The following is a 26,563-nucleotide window of genomic DNA, read 5'->3' as shown; positions in this document are numbered from 1 at the left end:
TTACCAGTGTTGATTTACTTCTGAAAGCATGGAAAAAACTCGTCTCCCTTCCTCTGGGCACACTGTTTTCAGCTCTTGTTGGGTCATTGACAGAAGTTGCCTTCCATTAAGGGCGCCAAGGGACTTAACCGTGCTGATGAAAGATGAAGAAAGAGGTACTTGATTGAATGTGCACCTTTCACTGTTCAGCACAGCTCCTCCTCCCCTGGGGATGACATTGCAGTCCCTCTGCCCATTCATCCCCCGTCTCCACACCCTTCCCTCTTCCTGTTGCCCTTGTACTTGCCCAATATCTTCATTGGGTGTAGAACACTTTGTGCAAGGTAAGCAAGCATGGGCACACAGTTTTGCCCTCCTGACCTCAGCATTTGGCTTAACATTCTATCAGGGTCTGGATTTTCCTTTTTAAACGGGTGGCACCAGTGCCAGCTCCAGGTTTTGGAGGGCCCTTGGGGAAGACACCTCAACCGGCTCCTTTCCTTAAGTCCGTCTACCTTCTTACCACCATTGTCAGCCGCTGTCTTGCTCCTTATCCCGTTCCTTGTCACTGCTACCATTTGCTTGCTTGACAGGCAAAGAGCCAGCAAGCAAGTTGAGCAGTGCTACTGCTTTTCTGAGCCAGAGAGAAACAGGCAGGTAAACCAACATATTACAATGGTGAAGAAGAGGAACAACTCCAGGGGACACTTGTCAGTGGGGCCTTGCTGGGGCACCCTCAGTAGGTGCCCAGCCATGCCTACTTTTGTTGCCAGTCCTACACGGCACGTGCCATCCTGATAGCAAGGCATACAAGCATGGCACTTGCAAAATAGCATCTGTTCCCCTCTCCTTGTGTCCTGATGGAGAAACGACCAGAGAATCTGGTTTAAAACATTACCAGAATCTGGTAATAAAAACTGACAATGGACTAGAGACCATAATACTAGTGGGTGATGCTATCAGTCCTTGTTGGTCTTTCCATTCCATAAGTCTAGATGGGTAGTTCAGTGCCTTTAGAGTCTGGGCCCATTCAGAAGACACCTTAAACTATGGCTTTAACCATGGTGGTTAAGACAGAAAGCCAGGCCATGTTCAGAAGACACCTTAAACCATGGCTTTAACCATGGTGAATAAGCCCTTTTGCTTTATTTACCATGGTTAAAGCTGTGGTTTAAGGTGTCTTCTGAACACGGCCTGGTTTTCTGGCTTAACCACCATGGTAAAAGCCATGGTTTAAGGTGTCTTCCAAATGGGCCCTCTGTGTACAAAGTTGTGTACAGTGGCCAGGTCATGGTGGGGGGTATTGTGGGGATACGGATTCTTGGGTAAGTTATTAATGTGATACCTACATCTTGGAGAAGCCTTTTGTCCTGAGCCAAACTGTGACCTCTGCTGGTGTGGAACCTGGATGGAGGTCAGGGAAGCCGCTTGAGACCTGAATACAGAGACACCAGGGGAAAGATGTTTCATAGGAAATAAGGATATTAACAGTGCAATCCTGCACATGTCTACTTAGCTCCCAGGTAAGTGAATGTATGACTGCAGCCTCAATCACCTTTTCCTATAGGCAGCCAGAGCCTGAACAAGTGACTGGCTGTGAGTTTTGATACTTGGATTATTATTATTTTACTCTTCTACCTCTCAGTTGTTGATGGGGGTTAAGGTCAGAAAGTCTCTGCTCTAAAATCAATACAAACCAAACTGCTAGCTAGCTAAGTGCATGTCATATTGCAGTATTTCTGTTTACCACAATTTTCTCTGTATTGGCCAGTTTTGCACCAACACAGAATTCAGCAGCCTCTGCTTTCACTTAATCACCCCATGACACTTCCAGTCCGTAGGCCTGTAGGAAATGCCTTCCAAAATCTCAGAAGCTGGGATGGGAAGCCAGCAGTGGTCAGGTGCTGAGGCTTTGGTACTCCTTGCTCCTACCCATAACTAACAGAAGCAGTACAACGAAAAACAAGCAAATGCCTGCAAATATGTTCAGTTTTGTTTAACTTAGCACAGGCCTGTTCACAATCTGATTCAGATTAAAAGTGCTGGTCTTTCAGTGGTGCACATAGCTGGCAGTGCAGGCTGAAGGTGCCCCATGCACAGCTGGGGTCCAGCAATATGTCCAGAGGTCCCCACCCTTCCTTGAGAACACTTTCTGTGGCAGGGGTTGGCAACTTGTGGCCCTCCAGATGTTGTTGGATGGCAATTCCCATAATAGCTCACAATTAACTATGTTGGCTAGGGCTCGATGGGAGCTGCAGGACAAAACATCTGGAAAGCCCCAAGTTCTATTGTCCAGATCCAGCTTTATTCATACAAACTACACCCACTGAAATCCATATGACTCAGTCATGATTAATTTATCTCATTGATTCTAGCCAGTCTATTCTAAGTATGACTAAATCTTGATCCAACACTATGTTTCTGGTTATGCATTATGTGACCTATCTTGAAGAACGGGCAAATGCCTCATGGACATGGACCATATATTGAACGGAGGAGAAGGAGGAGTAATCTACAAATTCCGAGTATTGTATCTCTGCACCTCTGTAATGCCACTGGGTGCAGCAAAGAGTTGTAATCACTTGCTACATATTGTTTCCCTCAAATACCTTCTGATCCACAGGCTCCAAGATATTGTTAGGGATGTACCCCTGCTGCCCTGAAATATCTCTAGCAAGCCACCATTTTTTCCGTTGGTCCAAAATCTAGAAGAAGAAAAAAAGGAGAGTTCATGATTTGTGAAAGCCTATCAAACCTAATGTTCTGGACCCTATTAAAAAAAGCACTATCCCAATAATTAGATTCCAAGCTGTAGTGAGGGTGAAACATAGCCAGGAAGAAGGAGAGGTCAGTGGTATATATACAAATTGAGAATGAAGAACTTGACTTTCAAGTTCATGATGCATGATGGTAAACATTAAGAAACATCTGACTTTCTGTAAGAGCAGTCCAGTAACAGAATAAGCTCTTTGGGAGAGTTTACCGGAGGAGGAGGCAACATCTGTCTTTGGGTAGAAGCCGTATCTTTGGATTGATGATCTCCTGCAGCCTTCCCCAACCCTGTGTCCTTGAGATATGCTAGTACAACATCCCCAGCCAACATGGCCAATATCCAAAAGCTTTAACTCTGAGTTTGCTGACCACCTTTGGTTATGCACAGTAGCTAGAAGTCACTGTTTTCCAATAGGAAGTACTAGGTATTCTTCCTCTATCTGTTCCTCTTTGTCCTCTTGCTACCATTTTCTTACATCTACCTTTTTGCCGTAGTTTTTTATGCCACCCAAGATCAAAATAGTAAGTTGCCATCTTCTCCTCTCCTTGGTCATGATTAGATTGGCATTGCTGCTTTGTGCATAAATAAACAAAAGTACCGTATTTCTTCGATTCTAAGACTCACTTTTCCCCCCATATAAACATCTCTAAAAACGGGGTGCGTCTTAGAATCGCAGGTGCGTTTATTATTTCTTAGAATCAAAGCTTTTTTCCTGTTGGTGGTACTGAAATTAGTGTGCGTCTTACAATCGATGGCATCTTAGAATCGAAGGAATACGGTAAGTTTACAGAACAAACAGGGAAGCCGCTTAGATTGTGAAGAGCGCTCTCCTTACCAAGATGTTCGTCTGCTGAAGGCAAGGAGCTTCCATCTTACCTCTAAGAGATCTCCTTTCCTTACAGTAAGCTCCCTGGCATTTCTTCCATGGAACTCATAGGTGACTTGCATGAGCTGAGAAAGGTTAGATGGCCTGAAAAGGAGATGCAATCATTATTGAGAATGGAGAGTGGGAGGCCTTCTCTCCCTTTCTAGATTATCAGCAAACGTAACTCTGGGAACCTGAGCAGCACACAGGGCTGGCGCTACCATTAGGCCAGCTAGGCAGCCGCCTAGGGCGCAGACCTCAGAGGGGTGCAGTACTGCCCTTTAAGGGTCACAGTTTTATACAAATTAGCTGTTTTAAGAAAAACATAATAAAAGGAAAATATAATAGTTCAGAAACTCTTCTTGAACAGCTGAATCGAAGTTGGCAATTTTGGTATGTGTGTGTGTGCAAGTAGCTCACCTTGCCTAGGGCGCAAAATAGTCTGGCACTGGACCTGGCAGCACACCACTTATTTTTCTTCCAAGGGCATCACACATGGGGCAACTGGGGATGCTGGGAAGCTCTTATGCCCAAGAGTAGTTCCAACAGCAGCACTTTGCTATGGATATGGTTATGCTTCCTTATCCTTCCCATGGTTAAACTGGTGGGCATCTTCAGCTCTCATTTATGTAGTCTAAACTGAGTGGCATGACTGAGGTGTGTTCAAATGGAGTGTAATATCCTTGCTCCTTTGTCTAGATTTTTTATTTTTATTTTCAGCACATGTTTTTTTGGATTTGATGCAATTTGCTTATGCTCATGACTATATATGTTACTCTTCAGGAATATTTTCTGTCACATAAGCTGAGCCAGTCTGCAAAGAGGATGTACCTGTCCAAGAAGCTGTTCCTGATTCCGTTGGGGTCCTGTAAGAAAAACAATACATATGTTGGATATTCAAAAGCTTATTGTGAGTGTAAAAACAGAGCTACTATATGGATTTAAGTAAACTAATAGTTCCATATATGTGCGCAAAGGCAGAGGTACACCATTCTTCATATACTGTTCTTTGGAACTGCTTATTTCCACGTGTCTGAATTACACAGGAAACTGTGTTGGAAGTAGCAGTAAAGTTTTATTCATCTGATGGATGGATGCATTATAAGGTTCTTCTTTTCATCTCTAGCCTGTCCAGAGAAACTCACTGTATTTTTTTGATGAACAATGGCAGCCAATGGCCATGCTGCCTGAGAATGATGGGAGTTGCAGTTCAACAGATCAGGAGGGCACCAGGTTGAGGAAGGTTGAACTATGGAATAACACTATGGCACAGCCTCTTTTTCACATGAGATACTTTGCTTAGTGGTCCTAAATGAGTATATGCAAGAGAATTAAGTGTGTACAATTTTCTAGATTGTACAAGATTGGTCTCTTTAAGTAATCTTTGTCCTTCGCCTGAGTAGAACAGATGAGGTCTTGATTCTTTTCCCAATACTCTTAGCCAGGTACCTGTGGTCCATAAAGTGGCTTGGGCCTGTTCAGACAACTGAACCGCTAGCCCTTTTGCAGCAAATGGTTAGTGAGCATGTTTAAACCATGGTTATGTAGCCACCATGGTTAAGAATGGTTCACATGATTCACATGACACACTAAGCCATAATGTTTAGCTCAAAATGCTTAACCAATGTGGCTTAGCATGTCACCTGAACAGGGTCAACATGTTATAGGAGGTCTGCTCCTGCTTTACCAGTGGTGTTCTGCCTTTGTGGAGAGACTCACCTTATCCAAATCAATGGCTCTCCAAGTAGATGGGAGCATCCATCCATCTGAGAATGTGGGCATGTAGGGAGGGATGGAATGTCCCTCTGGATATTCTGCCCTGCAAGGGAAAAAGAGAATGTGTAGTACAAGTCCTTCTAAAATAATAAAAAAGGTGGATCCAGCTACAAACGTGGAGTTGAGGCCATTTCTAATCATGCAGGAAGTAGGAAACTATGACACATCCTTCACAAACCATGATGCATCTTTCAACCTTCCACTACAAGCTCATTTTGAGTGACAAGGTCACAAATATAATTACAATTTCAAGGTGTGACAAGAAAGCCAGGGCTGGCACAATATATTTCGCTGCTTGAGGTGGTACGGCACCCCACCACACACACACAAACACATGTTAAGATACATACAACTCAAACCTGGCCAAGCCATTTTGACTTTTAGCTAGAAAATCTCACAGTGCCTCTCTCCAAAAGTAATTCAATAATAATAATAAAGTAACACTCACCCATGGTTTATTTAATCCCTGGGTTGTTGAATTCTGGGTTGTGATGTGCAAACCCTGCTGCACTAAAAAATCATGGCTTGTTAACTATGACTAACCATGGAAAACAACTCATGGTTTATTGTTGGGTTGTGAATTCTCAGTAGTTTAAACCATGAGTTGTTCTGTGTGAACCCAGAACCGTGGGTTGTTCATGGGTTGTTTTGCCAACCTACAGAAGCAGAGGATGAGATTGGTAAAACAAAACAGCCATTCATGCCAGTACTACAATGCCACAAAGGCATTTGGGATACATGGAGAGAAACAAACAACCCAGGGACTGAGAAAACAAACCATATTTTGTTTTATCATTGCCAGACAAACCCTGAACAAGGCAACAAACCCTGAGTTAAATAAACCATGGGTCAGCATTATGTGTGAACCAGGTCAAATATGCTACCTTTTTGCGACATCCCACATCAGCTTCCATGAGGTAGCTGGTAAGGCTGGCCCTGTGGAAGGCAATGTTTGTTGAGGGGGTTGGGAAGCATAACTGGAAATTAAGAACATAAGAAGGTCCTGCTAGAACAGACCAAAGGACCGAAGCACTCTTTCCAGCTGTGGCCTCATAGACCCCCCTGGGAATATCACAAACTATGCATGATGGCTCCTGCAACTGGCATGTACTCAGTCAGCTGTCTGCTGTCAAGTGAGCTAATTTGCACATGTTGCCTTTTCACTGGGAATCATCCTTACCTGGTTAAGCTCCAAGCGAGTCCCAGACTCTTCCATGTAAGCTGCTCATCATAATTCAAAGAGTGCCTGAGTAGGTCAATAGCTTCAGGAATCAGCAAAGGTGAGACCACTGAGGAGGCCATGTTGGTCCTGGGACAATTGGACAACATCTGCAAAGTGACAGCACACATGATTCATGGAAGCCAATAACCTCTTCGTCTCCACCCACTATGGCCAAACTTCCAGAATAGTGATGTGCCAAAAAAAATTATTCCACACTTTTTTTATCATTCCCATTCAATCTGATGGGGAAAATGCTTTTGGGGGGGAAAAACAAGAGAATAAAAAATTGGGGATATTCTCATGGCTTGGGTTCAGGCTTCTCATTTATGAGGTGGTGAAGAAGTGTGTGTGAGTGTCCTGACTGTCAGTGTACACTCATATCTCTGTCAGCCTGTAGTTTCCTTGGCTTCCCATACTTCTATTAAAGCCTAGGGGAAGGCATCATGAGGTAATTCCTCTCATAGGGCCTTTTCCGATCAGGAAGTGCAGGCAGCCTGGAAGACTGCAGAACAAGAGAAAGATGTATAATAGAAAGATAAAACACACATAGCCACCCCACAGAGATTAAGTAAATTCAAAAACAATACCAAAATAAATTCAAAATAAATTATAAAATGCCCTGAAAATAAGGCAGAAAAAGGCAAGTCTCTTTCATGGGGGAAGAAAATTTTCAGGAAACTGGATGACAGATTTTGTCACAGTATGAGTTCCACTGGTTCCCTGAAGCAAGACACAATACTGCCCCCCCCCCCATGCCTGCATTGTCAAGGAGGCCAAATGGGGCATAGGCTGCCCAACACAGTTGATGCTGTTTCCACTTGCAGTGGCAGCACACAAAAAACCCAACCCACCTTACAGAATGAAGAAAGAAGCTGAGCTACAACCCCTGACAATGGGAAGCTCTACTTGTGAGTCACTTGGAGAAATTTGGTAAAATTCTCCCCTCAAATTCTCTGCCCACAAATAGAGAGGAAAATTTCAAGAGGCCATTTGCAAACAGCTCTACTTCAGGAGGGCTTATTCTTTCTTCACAGGTGTAAATCACACAATGGCTCACAGGCCTGGGGTATACCTAGTGGTCTAGCGGGACGGATGTGTGAAGATCTTGCGATATTTTTATCGCGAGATCTCCCCCTCTGTTTTCACGGGGTGCGCGACGACCTCGGAGGGCAAGGACATTGCGGCCACCATTTTTAAAATTTTCTTAAAGAACAGTGCATGAATGCTTGTGCACAGAAAGGTAGGTTTTTTTAAATTTAAACTTCATTTTTCCCTTCCGCCACCCCACCCCCCATGGGCGCAGAGCTCCTGAGGAGCTCTGTGCCCCGTGCGTGGGTCCCGGCTCCTCGCGAGGAACTGCAAGGAACTGGGACCACCTGCGATTCCCGCCCACACGTTCTGTGGTCTCAGGATCATCTGAAGACTGCGGAAAACCGGGCTCAAAGGCGAGGGCGAAATCCCGGGGCAAGGGAGGGATCATCCCTCCCTGATCCCAGGATTCCCTATGCGTCGTGTGGACGTACAGGGACGATCCTGGGAATCGCCCTGGGATTTCGCCCTGTTTAGCTATGGCCACAGTAATACTCCTGGAGGCAAAGATAAAATGTTTAAAAGTCCCAGCTTGTGCTTGCTTAGTGCCCAAAGCTTGATATGCAGAGATGACTAAAAAGAACACGGCTCTTCTCTCTTTTGCCGCTTTCTAGTGGTCTCAAAATTTTAGGAATTTTCTTCACTGCCACCCTTAGGTGATTGTCCCTTCCCATTTCACACTTGCAGGATGTCAGGTGTACAGCAATGCTGGGTGACATCAAGGACATGCAAATTAAGAGTTGAAATGCATGAGTCCTGAATCCCAGTGCTGGGAAATGTTGACTCTGAGGAATTTGTCTTAGTTCTGTTAGGATTTCAAGGGCACATATTAATTTCAAGAGCACATCTCTGTCTGTCTGTCTGTCTGTCTGTCTGTCTGTCTGTCTGTCTGTCTGTCTGTCTGTCTGTCTGTCTCTCTCTCTCTCTCTCTCTCTCTCTCATAAGAAGGTGCTTAGGACAAAAAGCAGATAACCCCCAGTGGCCTCCAGTAGTCCTTGCCTGGCTAGAATACTCACAAAGGATAAAGTGGAAAATAGGAGGTGAATCAGCTCGGGTGCACTTGGCTGTTCTAGGGTATCGTCAAGCTTTCCCTGCAAAAACAAAGACAAGCAGCCCCACTCTTAATAAGCCTACAGTTTTACAATTAATTCACACATGGGAGGGAGGAGCAGCAGACTACCTAACAAATCTGTGTTTGTATTATGTGTGTTTGAACCAAGAACAGCACTAAATTTCCATCAGCCCAAGCAAGGTTCAGGCACTGTTCCCTCCCTGCTCGGGCAATGGACGTGCCCCTCCAGCAAGTGCATGGTGCTCATTTAATTCTGCTAATTCCATCACTGGAAAAGTGGATTAAGAATTGTGCTTGGATTTGGAGCTGGTCTCAGCAAGTGATTCAAGTACCCATCTGCTTGGCTCAACCTTGCCTGGTACTTGGCGCTGGCCACAAGTCCAACTCTCTGAATAAAAGCAACAGACCAGCCTTGTCCCAGTCACTGGCCAGAAAGTGAGCAGCTGCCAAGGAACCTGGTTCTGTCTTCCCCATCCAGCAAAAACACCCTCCCAACTCTCAGTTGCCCCATGGTTGCAGAAACTATGGTTTGCTTTAATGGATCACTATTGGCAATATAAATTGCAAGCACAGAGTCCTTGATATAGACTGAGACCACAGTAGAGCAAACGGGGGAAAGTTAAAGCCCACCAACTCCCCCACTAGGGTCCTGATCCAAATTGGGTCCCTTGCACTTACTCTAGAGTAAAACAGGGGGAAAGATGTAGCTGCTAGATACATCTTTAGTGTCTGATTTGGTCCTACGGAAGGGCACTCTGGCCACTGTCAGTAGCCAGAGGACCAAGAACCAGCAGACAGCGGAAACCTTCTCTGTTCCAACAAGAGCACCAGCAAAAGAAGATGAGCCTGGCTTCAGACTAGATGTCAACCCACCTTAAATTAACCTGACATTGTTGCCAAACTGAAATTCTTATCTCTAGCTGTATTTAGCCCCCTGGGGGTGGGAGGAGAAGCAAGTGGGAGTGGGAGGACAATTTGGATGTGAAAAATCAGCAGAGACGAAAGGGTTAAGCAGACCCACCAATCTTCTTGGAAACTGCAGCTTGGGCAGCCTCAAAAGAAAGAAGTATTGTGAAATCAACGTCAGATGTAGTTAGAGCTTTATGCCAAACTAAATAAGATACCACGTATGCAGTTAGAAAGTGTTTGAATGGCTTTAGAAAGGTAAATAGCAGGTATGAAGGCCGAGCAAGGCCCTTTGCCTCCATCATGCTGTGGTCCCAATCCAGACTGAGCTCCCTGCACCTACAATCTGTATTGGAAGAAAAGCTTCTATTTTCTTCTATTGACATGAATAGGAAAGCGAGTGCTGGACCTCAGGGTTAAAGCCACCTGCTACGTCCCTTTAAAATAGCCATTCACACTATCGCTAATTGCAAGAATGACATCACATCTAGTTTGAATCTTAGATTGTAAGTCTAAAAGTAAGGTTGTAGCATTTTGTATTGAAGTTTAATTGCTATGAGTTGCTTTGGGAGATCAATTTTCTATGAAAAGCAGGATAAAAACATAAGAAAGGTAGAATTAGATACTCCATCCAGTTACCTCTAGCACTCAATGTACAGGTACATTATATGCCCCATTTTCTCTATCCCCACATTCCTTCTCTCCCTCCTACAATTCTGAGTGGGGCCAAAATATTTCCCAGAAAAACTAATTCACTATTGGTCTCTCTATTTGCAATGAATGAATGCAGCTGGTCACAATGCAGCTCTTTGTACTGCTGTCCTAGATGTTAGCATCTAGGACAGGGAAGAGGAGTCTTTCCCTTGAGAAGTGCAGCCAACTCTGCTGGTGCTAGAGAAATTTCTGCCAAGGTCACACAGGCTGTAGACCTACCAGCAAATTGAAGCTGTATTTGATCTTCTGGAAACAGTCCTCAAATTCAGGCTGTGTAGGCAATTCTACAGAACCAGAGAGATAATTAGAGGTTAGTCAGCTCATCCAGAAGGAACGCTACAGAGAGGTAGCTCTACCCATGAAAGAGACTCTGGACTAGACCATAAAACCAAGTATAAAGCCCTAAGAAAAAGAGTATCAATGGGTATAGACTATTCCCAACCTAATCTACAATCTGGTTAAGCCAAAATAGCAGGACCTATATTGTTGTGATCAGTGCTATTTAATTTGTTCGTAAATTATCTCAATATAGGGTGAGGAGGAAAGTGGCAAGGTTTATGGGTGACACCAAATTATTCAGGAGGATGAAAAACCAAGCAGGTTAATACAGAGCTCCACAGAGATATCACCAAACTAAGTGAATGAGCAATAAAATGGCAAATAAGGTTCAATGTAGGCAAGTGTAAAGTGATCCACACTGGGCCATAAATCCTAACGTCTCCTAAATACTGATGGGATCTGAAATAGCTGTGTAATCAGGAAAGAAAGCTTGGGGCCAGGCGGACAGCTCAATGGAACTATCAACTCTGTGTGCAGCAGCTATGAAAGGTAAAAGGCAATGCTTAGAATGATTAAGAAAGGAAATGAAGCTAAAACTGCCAGTACTGTAATACCCTTATTCAAATCATAATACTAGGATTTGGGTCATCCAATAAAACTGACTGGTAGTAGATTCAAAACCCAAAAAAGGAACGAAGCCCAAAAAGGAAGCCAAAAAAGCCAAGGGGAAAGGGGTGAAAATGGAGGTGTGGTTTATTTAAAAAAAATCAAAAAAAGAAAAATGGGCTGCAGTTGGAAAAGTACGAAAATGAACAGAGCCCAAAGAGCACCCAACTACATACACTGAGTACAGTTAAACACTTAACAAAAGACCATGAGATGTCTGTTCAACATTGTTTTCACTGCTCAAGGCTCTTGGAATTGCAAGCTGGTGATTAAGGCCTTAGTTAGACCGGGCGAACCCCAGGATCGACCCTGTGCATCCTGATGACACACATGGGATCGCGGGATCAGGGAGGGATCATCCCTCCCTTGCCCCGGGATAGAGCCCTCCCCTTCGGGCCTGCTTTTTCTGCGGTCCTGGGCTGAGTCCAAGACTGTGGAACGTATGGCCCGTTGCTGTGGTTTGACCCAGCTCCGCACGATTCCTCGTGCGGAGCTGGGGGGAGCGCTGCACCCATCGGGGTTAGGGTGGGGGGAGTGGGAAAAGTACTTAAAATAAGAAAAACTTGCCTTTAGCGCACAAGCATTAGTGCGCTCTGTCCTCTTTAAAAATTAAAAAATGGCGGGCACAACACCTCTCTTCCTGAGGTCGTGCCCTCCTCCGCCCTGGATTAAAAGGTAGGTCTAAGGCCTAAGACAACATTCTCTGTGGAGGGTATCTCTAAATGAATTAGAAAATAGTTTTGGAAACTACTAGCCTGAGGCTACTCTTGCACTGCATGATAGCACACAATGATTATAAGGTTGCTTATCTGAAGAAATCATATAGGATGAAACAGGGCTAATTTACCGGATTCCTGTCATAACAGGAACATATAACGAGAATGCAACTTCTTTTGCAGATCAAAAAATCTATGAACCCAACAAGGAGTTTATTCCATTTGTGGTACAGGAATTCTGCTATATGTAAATGTAATTTGTTATGTTTATGATATATAACCTTGAGTGTTAAGATAACTGGCTATTCTGCTTTAAACACTTTCTGCTTTAAACACTTTTGCAACTTGTCTTTAAGAATTCGTATTGGATGTAATAATTTATACGTGTAGGAGTGTATACAGACAACTCATGGTCTTTTGTTAAGTGTTTAACTGTACTCAGTGTGTGCAGTTGGGTGCTCTTTGGGCTCTGTTCATTTTCTTATTTTAAAAAAATCAACGCATTTCAGACCCTAAGGTCCTTCCTCAGGGTAATCTAGGAAGAAATATGTATGATATTTACAAAGACAAAAGGTCATCATTGCCAATCACAATAATACATTCAGTATACATCAACATGTTAGAAATTATTGTAAAAAGTTACAAATAAAGAAAACTTTTTAAAAATATGATTGTAAGAGGCTCAAAACATAAAGATTATTTCTACCTTATCACATATATGGAAGTAAAGATACTTACTCAAACAAAAGTGAGATATCAATGCTCCTATCGACCCACAATCTCTTATGCTTTGCTAACTAGAGAAAAAGCCGCCAGATATTTAAACCCACAATGTGACTGGAAACAGCTGTTTTTCAAAGCAGTACCGCAAGATCAAGAGACTGTTTCTAGATTACCCTGAGGAAGGACCTTAGGATCCAAAATGCATTGATGAATTTTTAATAAACTGCATCTCCGTTTTTCACCCCTTTGCGTCTGGCTTTTTTGATAGTAGATTACCTCTTCACACAATGCACAATCAATATATAGAACAAGCTGCAACAGAGGTGTGATAAATAATAGCCACTTGCTTAGATGGCTTTGAAAGTGGCTTAGAATCTGACCTTTGACCTGACCCAGCAGGAATCTGCAATGTGGCAGAGAACATGGAATTGTGTTACAACTGAGAATATTTGTATTATCATACAATCACAGAGATCGCTGACTATGGCCACAGCTAGACCTAAGGTTTACACTGGGATCATCCAGGGTTCACCCCTGCCTGAGCACTGGATCCCCTGTGTGTCACCTAGGTGAACAGGTTTGAACCCTGGATGATCCAGGGATAAACCTTAGGTCTAGCTGTGGCCTATGTCTTCTTCATGCATTGTAATATGCCTCCAAATGTTACACGGCAGATCTTGGTTTGTCCCAAATAGGTTGGACAGACCAAATAAGGGCTCTGATCAAGAAGAGGAAGACGAGCAACAACACTGTTTTATCATTTAAATAACCATTTCCCAAGCAATCTGAAATCCACATGATCAGGCCTAGGGTAGACATATTAGCAAGGCTATCACCTCTGCTTAAAAATTCTGGTTTCTTGGCAAGTACACAAAGTCTTCTTAATGAACTAATTCAAAATCTGTCTTGCTGCTCTGAGTGTGTCCGGAACAAAGAGGCCTTCCACCCACCAGCTGGTGCAGTCAGGAGCTGTTTGTTAAAGTGTAGATAAGGTAGAAGGTAACCTAGCAACTGGCTCCAGGGAGCTGTAAAGGCAGAGCTTCCCCCTTGCTTTGATTCACTACAGCCACTGCTTATACACGTCCCAAATGTATTTTTATATCAAAAAGGCACTACCCATTCCTGGAGGACTTCATAGTGAACTGCCTCTACTAAAGCCTTCCCCAACCAGGTGTTGGACTGTAACTCCCATCATTCCCAACAGCAGGGCATTCTATTCTGTCTTCTGCTGCATTGCTCCTTCCTCTAGTGCCCCAGCTAGGGTTGTCCATTTTCCAAGAGGATCCCTTTAGAAACTCATGGTTGCCTCTTACCTTCTTGACTTTTCTTTTTTGATTTCTTCTTCTTCTTCTTGTAACTTTGGGAGCCACTGCCCCCCTTTAGCTTCACTACAAAGATCTCAATGTCTGTCAGGACATGGTTCAGGATCTCCTGTGCCCGGGAGAGGAACAAGAATAGAAACCAAACTGGCCACTACATTAACGTGCTAAAACCAGCTTTTTAAAGAAATTGCTTGGGAGTGCAAGTTCTCCCAGGCAACATGCTTAGCATTGGAGGCTGTGGGCTGGATCCAGACTTAGTCATGTTTAGATTAGAAATCAATGGGATTTAAGAAAGTCATGATTAATTAAAGTCCCATTGATTTTAATTGGCCTAGTGCAAGTATGACTAAGTCTGGATCCAACTCTATGTTTTATACTGGCTAATTATCTGTCCCTTTCACTTCGTTTGGTCTCCATCTTAAATTTGGAAAAATAAATCTTAAGGGAGGAGGCAAGTAAATTAGCCATAGAATGAAATTTTCTGTACATCGGCTATCACTGCTCCCATTTCAGAAATAACCTCTGAACCAAAGGATTACAGCAGGCCTATGATTGTAAGAGTGGCTCCTTCCTGCCCATTCTCCTGGTATTCTATGATCTTTCTAAATCAGTTTCTGAGCTATCTCCCCATAAATCCCCAGAAGAGGGGGTGCTTCTTGAACTGCACCATGTGTTGTTCAAAGTAGCCAAATGCACAACTCCACTGAAAAGGCATTCCTTACATCCCTCTCCCAGGCCATGCAGCTTTTCTGCCCAACATACTTGAATGACAACCTTCTGCACTTCCAGACCCCATAGTCTAGAAACATCACAGGGAAAGGTGTTTGGAAGCTAACAGAATTTGGCATCCAGCAAAGGGCTAAAAATACTTACCGTATCTCTGTCTGTTTCCAGCATCATTTCAGGAGGTCCAGGATCTTCCCACTGCTGGTCGAAGGTCTGTTCAGCATCTACAACGATCAAAACCCCAAGATCAGAAATAGAAATGCTACAGCAGGAAGGATTTCCATTTGAACTCTCTGCCTGAATGCTACATGGCCCAGTTAATTTTAATCCAAAAGCCCAAGGAGTGTCCTGGAAGAAGACTTGGGCAGAGCCACCAACTGGTGAGAGAGGTGGGAGGAAACTGGCCAGGCCATTACCAGCTGTCATCTTTCAGTGGTGGAGAGTCAGAGGGTTTGGCCTGCACCATGCAACCCTGGTCTACCCCTTCCTCTGGTGCTATCAAGCAATGCCAGGCAGCAGTGGTGGAGAACCTATGGTCCTCCAGATGTTGTTGGACTCCAACTCCCATCAGTCTCAGCCAGCATGACAATAAAGGTCAGGGGTGATGATGAGTTGTCCAACACCATCTGGAGGGCCATAGCTTTCCCATACCTGCTAAACCAAAATGACAGAGCCCCCTCCCCAATCTTGGGGGGGGGGATCTACACTACTGCTTTAAAGCGCTTTGAAAACTTTTTGAAAACTGTATATGCAGTGTGTTCTGGGCCTCAACAGTTGTCAAAACTGTTATAAAGCGCTTTAAAGCAGTAGTGTAGATCCTGCCTTGCTTACCTCTCAGTAATGACTGAGTATTGGTTTTGGTTTCTTTTGTGTACCTTGAAAACTGGCTCATGCACTAGGGGGAGACAGAACATCATATTGGACTTCTGATCAGCTCATTCATTAGTCATCAGGTGATAAGTGTACATTAATCAAAGGCTTGATGACTTACGGCTAAATTGCCTGCACTGTGAAGTATTGCGCTTGTGGCAAAGCGAGATGAAAGAACTCTTTGGGATTTTCTCTAAGAGGTTTGTTTCTCACATTGCAAGTCACCACTTGATGTTTCAGTGATGGGATGATGAACGTGCATATGTGAACTCATCCTTAGTGCTTGTCTTTATTTATTGCTGGTCAGTGCCGATTTATGATCTATCCAAGAGCTGACCTGCAGCGTTTACATGGATGTCATTTGGGAATTGGTTTAAGAAGCACCAGAACTGAAGTCTAAAGCCACAACCCAGTGCATGCCTTGCCTCATGCTGTTCCAGACAAATTGGTAGCAGTCCAATCTCCATGTTTGTATTTCAGTATTTTATTGTAATTTAATTGGGAGATCTGTAATTGATCTCCCACATTATGAGTCATTTTTTAAAACTAGAATTTTGTTCTACTTGCACTAATCCGCATTAGTTCATGAGCAAATCCATCCTGCAAAAACCAGTCCATGGAATCTAAGTGACTTGGAAAAAAGCTGGTCTGCTGCAGAATCTGCAGGTCAGATTCATAGAAATCCAGATACATTTGAATCTGTTGTGGATTTCTCCAACATCCCTCCACCCATCCCAGTGATCCTGATCACCATTAACAGTGACTTGCACCAGGATCACTCAGTGGACGATGAGGCTAAATGGAGCCCTGCCATTCCATAGCAGACTTCCGCCATGTCCACCTTCTGCTGTGTCCACAAAGCAGCTTCTTGCACTCGCAGTTTGGCACTGTGGTGCACAACAGGGAGCACCAGAAATGTCCCTGGAAAAGGCAGGCAGCCCCTAACTCAGCCTTTCCCATCCTGGTGCCCTCCAAATGTTGTGGACTTTGACTCCTATCAGCCCCAGCCAACATGGCCAATGGTTGAGAATGCAGATGTCTAAAACATCTGGAGGGCACTGGCTTCGGTAAGGTTGTCCTAATTCCTTGATGAACCCAGGATGCTTTGCAGATTCTGTGGTTGGTTCTGCAATAACCCCTTTTAACCGAATGGGTGGGCAATGATGAGCCATGCTGAAGCACCCCTGGCCTACATAATGTTGAAGGTGACTTGGACCTTGGGCAATGAGGACAATTGGCCTAAAATCCAGTGTCCCATAGGGCAGTCTTTCAACTCTATGGGTGCATCTGCCACCAGTGTGGTCATACAGCGGCTTTATACCAATTCCCAGTATACCCATGCAAGCCGTGCTGCTATGGGATCCAGCCTGCAGACTAATGCTGTAGCTGGAAGCTGGTGTGGCAGGGGCACCATGAGAAATGCTGGCATTGGGCCATTTCTGCTTTATGAGATACAAAGTATCCACAACCCCTATCCTGCCCTTCTAGTTGTGGGAGATAGAAATGTTGCCTTATGCTTTCAAAAGGGGATTATAAAATCACCAAAATTGTTGCCCATGGGAACTGGGCTAGATTTCCAAGGATGCTGGTCCTGCCTCTGTCGAGGGATTTGTGTTGGAGAAGAAGGATGGTACATCCCTGCCGCCATTTGGTCCTGGGGAATCCGGCTCTGATGGATCAACATATTCTCTAGGTTGCTCCTGACAAGGGAATTAAGAATTAGTGCTTGAATCATTGAGAAAGGAAGTGAGGGATGGGGAGATGATGATGAAGGGACCCTTGAAGTAACCCAGCACTAAACCTTAAACTATAGTGGGTAAGAGAGCACAGCACCGATGGAACCTTCTCTTAAGTCTTAGGCTACACTGAAGGTCATGGGAAGAAAAAGGTGCCATGACATGCCTTCCAAACAAGAGAGGGGGAGTTTCGCAGCCTAAGGGCCAAGACAGACCTTACTTTAAATCTGTATCTAGCAGTTACATCTCTCCGTTCTCCATTTTTACTCTAGAGGGCCTTTTCTGCAGTGGCCCTTCCCCTACACCTTTGGAACAAACTCCCATCGGAGGCCTGCCATGCACCATCATGGCAGGCTTTTAAGAAGGCCTTGAAAACATTTTATTTCACTCTGCCCTTCTCATGTCGAGTCATTGCTGCAATTCCTATTGTCATTCTTGCTGGCTTTATTGTTGGCTTTTATTGTTTTTAATTGCTATTTTATTGTGTTTGTATTGCTTTTAACATTTTAAGTGTCTTTATGTATTTCATTGTTGTAAGCTGCCTTGTGAGGTTTCTGCCCTGAACAGCAGCCAAGAAATGTTTTAAATAAAATAAAATAGAGTAGGCACAGGGGGCCTGATCCGGATCTCCAAATTGCTTCCCCCACCCCTCCATACTGGAGTCCCAATCTGGATTAACTGCCTTGAGTGCCATTTTTGGCAGAAATGTGGGATAGAAATGAATTAAATATATGTATATTACCTGAGCAAGTCATGATCCTGCTGTTCACTTTTCCAGTCATCAATGATCTTCTCCAAACTGGTTTTCAACAGTTCAGCCTAGAGAAAAGGAAAAGCACTGCAGTGGGCCTGTCACTCTTCACCAACATCTACCAGAGTTCCGCTGCCAAGGCCTTCCTGCATTCCCAGCTTCAGGTAAGCTCCAAGATGGAGCTGCCAGTTATTCTGCCGTAAAGAGTTCACTCTCATTCCTATGACAATAGCAGCAGGAATTAGCCTTTTGCCCTGGATAGCTTTCTCTCATCCCCTAGTTTGGGATTAATCCTGCCACTGGGGCAGGGTCTACACTGTAGTTAGAGAACAGTGGGTTAGAGAAGCCCTCTTAGCTCATAGATGTGCAGAATGTAGGACACACACTTGAGCAATGCTGATTGCAGTGAACACAGGAGGCTGAAACAATGCAGTTACTTAATCTCAGACTCTCTGTCTCTCATTCATTCATTCATTCATTCATTCGTTCGTGTTTTCTCTCTGCCACCTCCCCATGGGCCAAACTACACATTATCTCAACATGCAATTGCACTTAATGAAGGCTTTAAGTAGCAGCTATGTCGGGCCAATCAGAACTGGGACCATGGAGTGGGGATTCAAACCATGCCCTCCCTGGTCCTGATGAAATTCCCTTCCCTGCTTCACTAGCTGCTATTGGGGGTGGGGTAGGCAGGCCGGTGGTGCAGGAAGGAAAAAGTAAAATCCCCTTCCCATGTACCTTGGCCCCAATGGAGACTCACCCTACCTGCTGTGAAAAAGACCTGACGCATTGAACATGACTGTGCATTGACCGTTAACCCATAGTTTGGCCCTAAGCCTCCTGTGAAGTCTCTCCCCACCGCCCTCCCTCATGCCAGGTCCTAGAAATGCTCACTCCAATTTGCTCGCACTGAAAGAGCAGGATACTGGCCCTGCGTAGCTTCATGTCTGTCACGGTGATGGCCAAGATGGAGTTGTAAATGCAGCTGTTAAGGATGCAGGCACATTCCTGGATGCATTGCAGGGGGTAGCTCTCCAGCATTTCCTGTAGGCAAAGGGAAGAACCAGAATGCATCAGCAGCCGAATGGCCCATTGGGGACTCCCCATCAAGGAATCCTGGCTCTCCCAGCCTTCCATACGCATCACAGCTTGGCACTGCCTTGGCACAAGTGCTGTGCAAAGTGGGACAAAGGAGTTCTGCCTACCTCTGCCTCAATGTCAGCCAGCAGCAAGTTATGATCCTTCACCTGCAGAAGCATGGCTTGTCCCCACACCTGGCCTTGAGCATCCATCATCTTGAGGTGCTCAATACAGTTCTCCACATTGCTAATATCTTTGCCATCGACATGGCTAGTAAGAAGGTGCTGGGGAGAGAAGTCGGTGTCAGCCATCATAGTAGGTAACCTGCACACGGGCACATGCACACACACGGTTCCCATGAGAGGGACCAGGAAGCACTACATAGAATTGACGTCTGTGCTATGGTGTCTTAGACTTCCCTTTAATTTGCATGGGTCTCCAACTGATTGAATCAGTAGGTTAATCAACAAAACCTTCACTTGAATCGGTGGAGGAAATTTTAATCAGCAGAAGAAAATTAAAATGGTTAGTGTTGTGTAATAAGTGCACATGTTTATTTTTAAGGCTAATTTGTTTCTGGTATCTTAAGGAATGGAAAATGAGATATTAGAGATGGCCTTTCTTCCTACGAATAAGTAAATGCTTTTGTTGATTAAATTGCAAATTATCTCAACACTTCCTTAAAGCTCTAAAATACACCGCCCCCATATTGAGGCTTTAGTTATATGCAAATATACCTAAATTTAATTGATGAATTGGTTAAAAGGTCAATCAAATAAACAGTCTTTAATCAGCTGACTTCTGGAGTTCAGAGTACCTTTGAACCTGAGAGAGTTGGACCGAATTTCCTTTCAGGCAGTCCAATACATGCGTATTGGGGTTGTGGGGGGACAAGATCACACAGGCATACTCTGCCCCTGAGCTATCTGCATTATACACACAGTTTAGAGGTCCCCAATTGCATGGAGGGATCCCTGTTCGCATGCAGCTGTACATGTAGGTGCTCTCAAATGGTTGTGTGTAGGTTGCAGATGGTGCACCTGCTGCTGTGATTTTGCTCCCCTCCTGCACACACAGCCATGATCATTTGAACATCTGTAAGTGGCTAGCTAGAGCCAGAGTGTTGGTGGCCCACATGGTCTCCTGTGGGAAACATAGAATCATAGAGTTGGAGAGGGCCTTGGAGGGCATCTAGTCCAACTTCCTGGTCAATGCAGGAAAGCAAGAGTTGCAAATGGCGACCCAGCAAGGGAAAGCCCACCACTTCACTAGGTGATTGGCTTCATTGCTTATTGTATGGGGCCAGCAGTGAGCTAGCAAATGGGCGAGGGTTGTGTGGAGTCATCAGCTGTGTGAACTGTCACTGTGACATGAATCTTATACACCTATCTGCTGCAAAATGGACACAGAATGGGATTTTCCATGTTTCCATAGGTTTCTCTTACCTCCACCCGGTGCTGGAAGTCATGGTGCTGCTTTAGCATAGCTTCAGTGTATTCTTTCCGCTGTTCTGTGAGAGCAAGAAAGGACAGGGAGGACAGGGAGGAGAAAACAACAAGAAGATCTATTCAGGGATGCCAGATGTGTGAGAATTCTCGCATATGTGCAAGAAGCAACGGCCTGTGTGTGAGGTACAAGCGTTTTCCTATTCTTGTGTGCGGTACATGAGAATTCAAGGTTGTTTATTGCTCAGACTTTGGGTCCAACTATTATTTAGGAGGGCAGCCTGGCAACAGATTCTAGTGTAGCCAGTGGGTTTAAGCAAAAGCACAAGTGGGAGAGAGTGCAGAGGATGGGTGGAATGGCAGTAGGGCACCAGAGGTTGGTGGCTGTTCAACCGCAGCTTTTAAAGCTCAACTAAAAACTTTTCTTTTTCCTAAAGCTTTTAAAACTTGATGTTGTGCAGACTTCTACTGTTACTTTCTACTGTTAGTTTTACCCTACCCTGTGCCTGCTTACCCTACCCTGTACCTGTTTGCATTCTCTTCCCCTCCTTATTGTTTTACTATGATTTTATTAGATTGTAAGCCTATGCGGCAGGGTCTTGCTATTTACTGTTTTACTCTGTACAGCACCATGTACATTGATGGTGCTATATAAATAAATAAATAATAATAATAATAATAATAATAATGTCAGTGGGGTGATTAATCTGCTCTGGGTTTCAGTCAGAACAATCAGAACTCTTAAAGAGCATCACACCTTGAACTGCTCCTTTAGAGTTCTGACTGGTTCTAACTGAAATCCAGAGTGGATTCACCACCCCACTGACAACACAGCCACCAGCCTCCACTGTGGTAGGGCTTCTACTGGTCTTGTTGTCCCAACTGGGTGATCTGCTGAGCAAACTAGGGAGGATTCTTGATGGTGTGTGTGTGTGTGTGTGTGTGTGTGTGTGTGTGTGTGTGTGTGTGCTTTGCAAGAGGAAGAAGAGAACAGAAAGGCGGAGCAAGACTAGCGTCAAGGGTAGGCATGGTCAGGCACTTGCCAAGGGCCCATACTCCAGAAGGTTCCATGGCATTGCTCCTCCTCTTCACCATTGCAGCCTGCTTGTATACTTGCCTCTCACTCTAGCCCAGACAATGGTGGTGGTGAGAAGGAGGAGCTGTAGATCATAGAATGATAGAATAGTAGAGTTGGAAGGGGCCTAAAGCCATCGAGTCCAACCCCCTGCTCAATGCAGGAATCCACCTCAAAGCGTACCTGACAGATGGCTGTCCAGCTACCTCTTGAAGGCCTCTAGTGTGGGAGAGCCCACAACTCCACCAGGTAACTGGTTCAATTGTCATACTGCTCTAACAGTCAAGAAGCTTTTCCTGATGTCCAGCCTGAATCTGGCTTCCTGTAACTTGACCCCATTATTCCATGCCCTGCACTCTGGGAGGATTGAGAAGAGATCCTGGCCCTCCTCTGTGTGACAACCTTTCAAGTATTTGAAGAGGGCTAACATGCCCAATCCTTTCAGTCTCTCATTGTAGGGCTTTGTTTCCAGGCCCCTGATCATCACTGTCTACTTGCTCACTTACTCTGTGCTTGTCAAACAAGCAAGCGGTAGCAACAATGAGGAAAAAGAGGATGAGAAGTAGCAATGGCTGAAAATGGCAGTGAAAATGGCACTGAGGGAAAAGCGTCACTTAGGGTGTTTCACAAATGGCCCTCAGAAACCTAGCGTTGGCACTGTGGAAATCCTCTGCCCCTCTAATGAAGTATGTGTGTGAGGGGCAGCTGTTATGCTGGGGTTCACTCCTGTCTGCTTGAGGCAAGAAAGGGAAATCATCATGGGAAATGACAACTGTATTTCTCTCCCTGAGGCATTTTCTTGGGGCCAAATGGCTTATGGTACTGCTGTGAGAGAAAGAGGGAAAGTGAAGGGGAGAGCTACAATGGACCTTTCCCTTCTCCCCTCCCCCCAAAACTGCCCCCACTATATTGTTGTTGTTGTTGTTGTTGTTATATTTATTTGTATCCTGCCTTTTGCCCAATACTGGTCCTCAAGGCGGCCTATATGTAAGTTCTGAACAAAAGCTGAGGCATTTGTGGTTCTAGCAGATAAGGGTTCTAGCTTAATAAGCTGGACACACACTGGGGAGAATGAATGAAGGAGAGAAGAGCAGACTATCCTTACGGTAAATAGACTTGCCACTGGGCCTGGACATGCTGTTGGCTCTGTTGAGGCTGCTCTCCATTTCACTGTGGAGAAAGCAAAGAGGCACATGGTTCTGAAACATCCACTGGGTTTTTGAAATGTCTAAAGATATTCACTTTGATCCAGCTTACGTTTCCTCATCCCTGCTCAGCTGTTACATAGGCCAGATCTACAGCTTGTGTCAAATCATTACAAATGTGGAATAAAAAGCAGGATATAACACCATGAAAGCAGTATATGGAATGTGGATTGTGCCCCAACAGTTATCAATGTACTTCAATACCACTATAAAGCAGTAGTGTAGATCTAGCCATAGGCCCTGTTCAGAAGACACCTTAAACCATGGCTTTAACCATGGTGGTTAAGCCAGAAAGCCAGGCTGTGTTCAGAAGACACCTTAAACCATGGTTTTAACCATGTTGAATAAGGCTTTTTGCCTTATTCACTATGGTTAAAGCCATGGTTTAAGGTGTCTTCTGAACATAGCCCTTCTTTCTGGCTCAACCACCATGGTTAAAGCCATGATTGAAGGTGTCTTCTGAATGGAGCCAAAGTCTGGGGACTGACCATACAGCTTCCATCATTAGCTAAGATTGCCTTGTTTAGCTGGATCAGGCTCCAGATATGATACAGAAGCATCAATGTGGGCTCTTGATAGATGTAGAATGCTTTATATTTCAAAAGTGAAATTCAAAAGGCACTACAAGTACACTTTAATACAATGTACCGCTACGGAGAACGCTGCATGAAAGGAACAACTATTGTGGCAACAGCTCAGATTTTCTATTATCCATTGTTACATCACCATAACAGGAAAATGGTTTTAAATGACACCAGGCCCATGTTTGAAGATTGCAAACACTGACTGACTTTTCCTCCTTACTGGTATTAATAATAACCAATATTAGAATTGTCATCTGTGCAACTGTACAAGATGATAGTCCTCTATTTGAAGGCCTGTACAGTCCAAATCTAATCTAATTTCAAGGCCTTTACAGTCCAAATCTAATAAAGTTTCTTGAAGTTGTCCATCCACAGCCAGCATCTGGACAGCAAACTACGCAGACACACATCTCACACTCGTGTCTTTTCCACTAGGGGAAAATGTATTTCTATTTAAATTACTGTTGTTTTTATACTGTTTTTATGTTTTTTAAATTTTTGTATACTTTTAATGTTTACTTTTTTAATTGTTGTAAACCGCCCAGAGAGCTTCGGCTATGGGGCAGTATATAAATGTAAATAAATAAATAAATAAATAAATAAATAATACTCTCTAAATTAAATATGTACACATGATCAGAATATGACAAATTTATGCAAATCTGCATCCTCTTTTTGGATGATGCATTTCCTCTTTTTGTGGGGTGCAAGTGGCTTTGCTAGTCAATGTTCTCATATGATTCTGATGTTGTGAAATTGCCTGTGCTGCCCCCTAAGATGTGAGCAAAGTCTAAGGTGTATATCAAAGGTTGGGAGCTCACAGAATGCAAACCGTCATAATGAAGAAAAGCTAAATTCAAGAGTCTGAATTTGTAATAAACAAAAAAATAAACAAAATAAAAAAATTGTTTATTGTGGCAAGCAAAGTCTTCCAAGATCATAAGAACTTAAAAGGTACATGGACTTACTTGTAACGAGTACCATCCCTATGGCCAAAGATATCTGCCATTTTCCCAAGTCCAGATCCTGCAGATGACACATCCATCAGAGAGGGAGGGGGGAGAGAGAGAGAGCGTGCACAGTTCAAAGAAGTTGGTAAGAGAGAAGGTGCTCTCACAAATACCCTGCTCCCAAGTTGTTTAGGGCTTTATACACTAGCAACAAAACCCTAAACTTAGCCTGGTAGTGAATAGGCAGCCAATGCAGTTACTTCAGCAAGGAGTTGGAACCTGAAAAGCAGCAGCTCCTGACAACAGCCAAGCTGCTGCATTCTGTACCAGCTACAGCTTCCAGCCCAGCTTTAAGGGCAGCCCCACATAAATTGCATGACAGTAGTCCAATCTTGAAGTTACTACTGCCTGCACTAGTGTGGCCAAACTATCCATGTCCAGGAGAGGCCATAGATGGTGTACCAGTTGAAGCTGGTTAACCAGCACTCTGAGCTGCCATGACAACTTGGGCCTCCAGCAACAGGGATGAATCTAGGTTGGTACCCCCAGACTGCAAACCTGATCTTTCAAAGGGAATGCCACCCCATCCAGAACAGGCAATGAGTCTCTATTTCCCGGACTAGGGAATCACTCACCCACAGGGCTTCTGTCTTGCCAGGAAGGATTCAACTTCAGTTTATTGTCCCTCATCCAGCCCATTACTGCCTTTATGCACTGATCCAGGACTTACACAGCCTCACCTGCTTCAGATTTCACAGGGAGATAGAGCTATGTGTCATCAGCATACTGATGGCACTTGGCTCTAACTCCCCTAATGACTGTTCCCAGTGGTTCTGGTGAGGAGGAATATTCACCAAATGTTACTCTCTGAAATTGACCCTGCGGGTATGAGCAGAACTTCATTAACAAAGTGCTTCCAATGCCCAGCCCAAGGAGTCAATCCAAGAGGATATCGTAATCAATTGTAGGGCTGTGCACTCACTTCCCCCGCCCCCGGAACATCTGAGAAGCATTCAATCTTCCAGGAATTATCCTTCTCTCTCTCTCTCTCTCTGTGTGTGTGTGTGTGTGTGTGTGTGTGTGTGTGTGTGTGTGTCTAAATTGAATATCTCCATATTTGGAAGGCTCTGAGTGGGGTGAGGGGTAGCTTTGATATTGACTTCTGTGGCTAACCAACTAGGAATAGCCACAGCGCTGTCCCTGACTGTGTTCTCCTCCAGTCACAGTGTTTGGGGAATGGGAAACACTAACTGGCTGCAGATGCTGGCTGGGGGGGTGGAGTGCATCTCTGCTTGGATTCATAGAAGTCAATCATCCACATTTTGACAGTGTGAAAGTGCTGCTGGGCTGGCTGGCTGGCATGGTGAGTGAGGAAGCTTCTACACCTGAGTCAGACACAGGCTGGCTCTTTATTTCAGTGGCTGGGTGCAGGGGTGGTGGTGGCTCCATCCAGTAGAACTGAAGGGCACCAGCTTGGAGAAGGCTGGAGTGGGGAATTTTTTTAAAAAATCCTAAAAAATCAAAGAACAATTTGATCTGATTCAAACTTGGCATGTATAAAGCCCTCCTCAAGAGGTATCACTTGCCATGTTTCATCTCTTTATCTATAAAAATTATACAGTTGTAAGCATTTTTGTCAATTTCCATTAAAAATTCCTAAAAATTCAAAGCATGAACTGATCTGACTCAAACTTAGTGGGGCTAAAGCCCTCCTTAAGAGCAATCACTCTACCAAGCTTTACCTCATTACCTTTTAAAATGAGCGAATAGTGAACAGTTCTTTGATGGGTAATTCAATGAAGTGGAGAGGGGGGCACTCTAAAATAAAGGCAGAGCTCCAGATTGAATTTTGAGGCAGAGAAGACCCACTTTGCACACCCCCAATTGATAGTATCATAATCCAATGAGAGATTGAGAAGAATTAACAGGGTTGCACTCCCCCTGTCCCTTCCTTGATAAAGCAAACAAGGCTGATTCGGTCCCATAATCAAATCAAACCCAGACTGGAATGGGTCTAGATAATCAGTTTATTCCAAAAA

General features: G+C 44.3%; 1 protein-coding gene across 1 annotated transcript; it reads right to left on the bottom strand.

Moving 5' to 3' along the window:
* On the bottom strand, window positions 1–24,593 carry EPS8L3 (EPS8 signaling adaptor L3). Its single transcript, XM_063137273.1, is given in 18 exon segments — window positions 1–133; window positions 1,329–1,414; window positions 2,562–2,684; window positions 3,629–3,722; window positions 4,449–4,483; window positions 5,337–5,436; window positions 6,574–6,722; window positions 8,721–8,795; window positions 10,616–10,680; window positions 14,094–14,211; window positions 14,976–15,052; window positions 17,241–17,398; window positions 18,177–18,253; window positions 19,080–19,229; window positions 19,391–19,549; window positions 20,711–20,775; window positions 22,891–22,955; window positions 24,543–24,593. Coding segments are annotated over 18 exon segments (1,770 nt in total). The 5' UTR covers window positions 24,584–24,593.
* Between the last annotated feature and the right edge of the window lie 1,970 nt (window positions 24,594–26,563).

The sequence above is a fragment of the Elgaria multicarinata genome, chromosome 1 (assembly GCF_023053635.1).
Source record: "Elgaria multicarinata webbii isolate HBS135686 ecotype San Diego chromosome 1, rElgMul1.1.pri, whole genome shotgun sequence".
Classification (NCBI taxonomy): domain Eukaryota; kingdom Metazoa; phylum Chordata; class Lepidosauria; order Squamata; family Anguidae; genus Elgaria; species Elgaria multicarinata.
The sequence above is the reverse complement of the archived record's forward strand: the minus strand, read 5'-3'. Positions and strand labels throughout refer to the sequence as shown.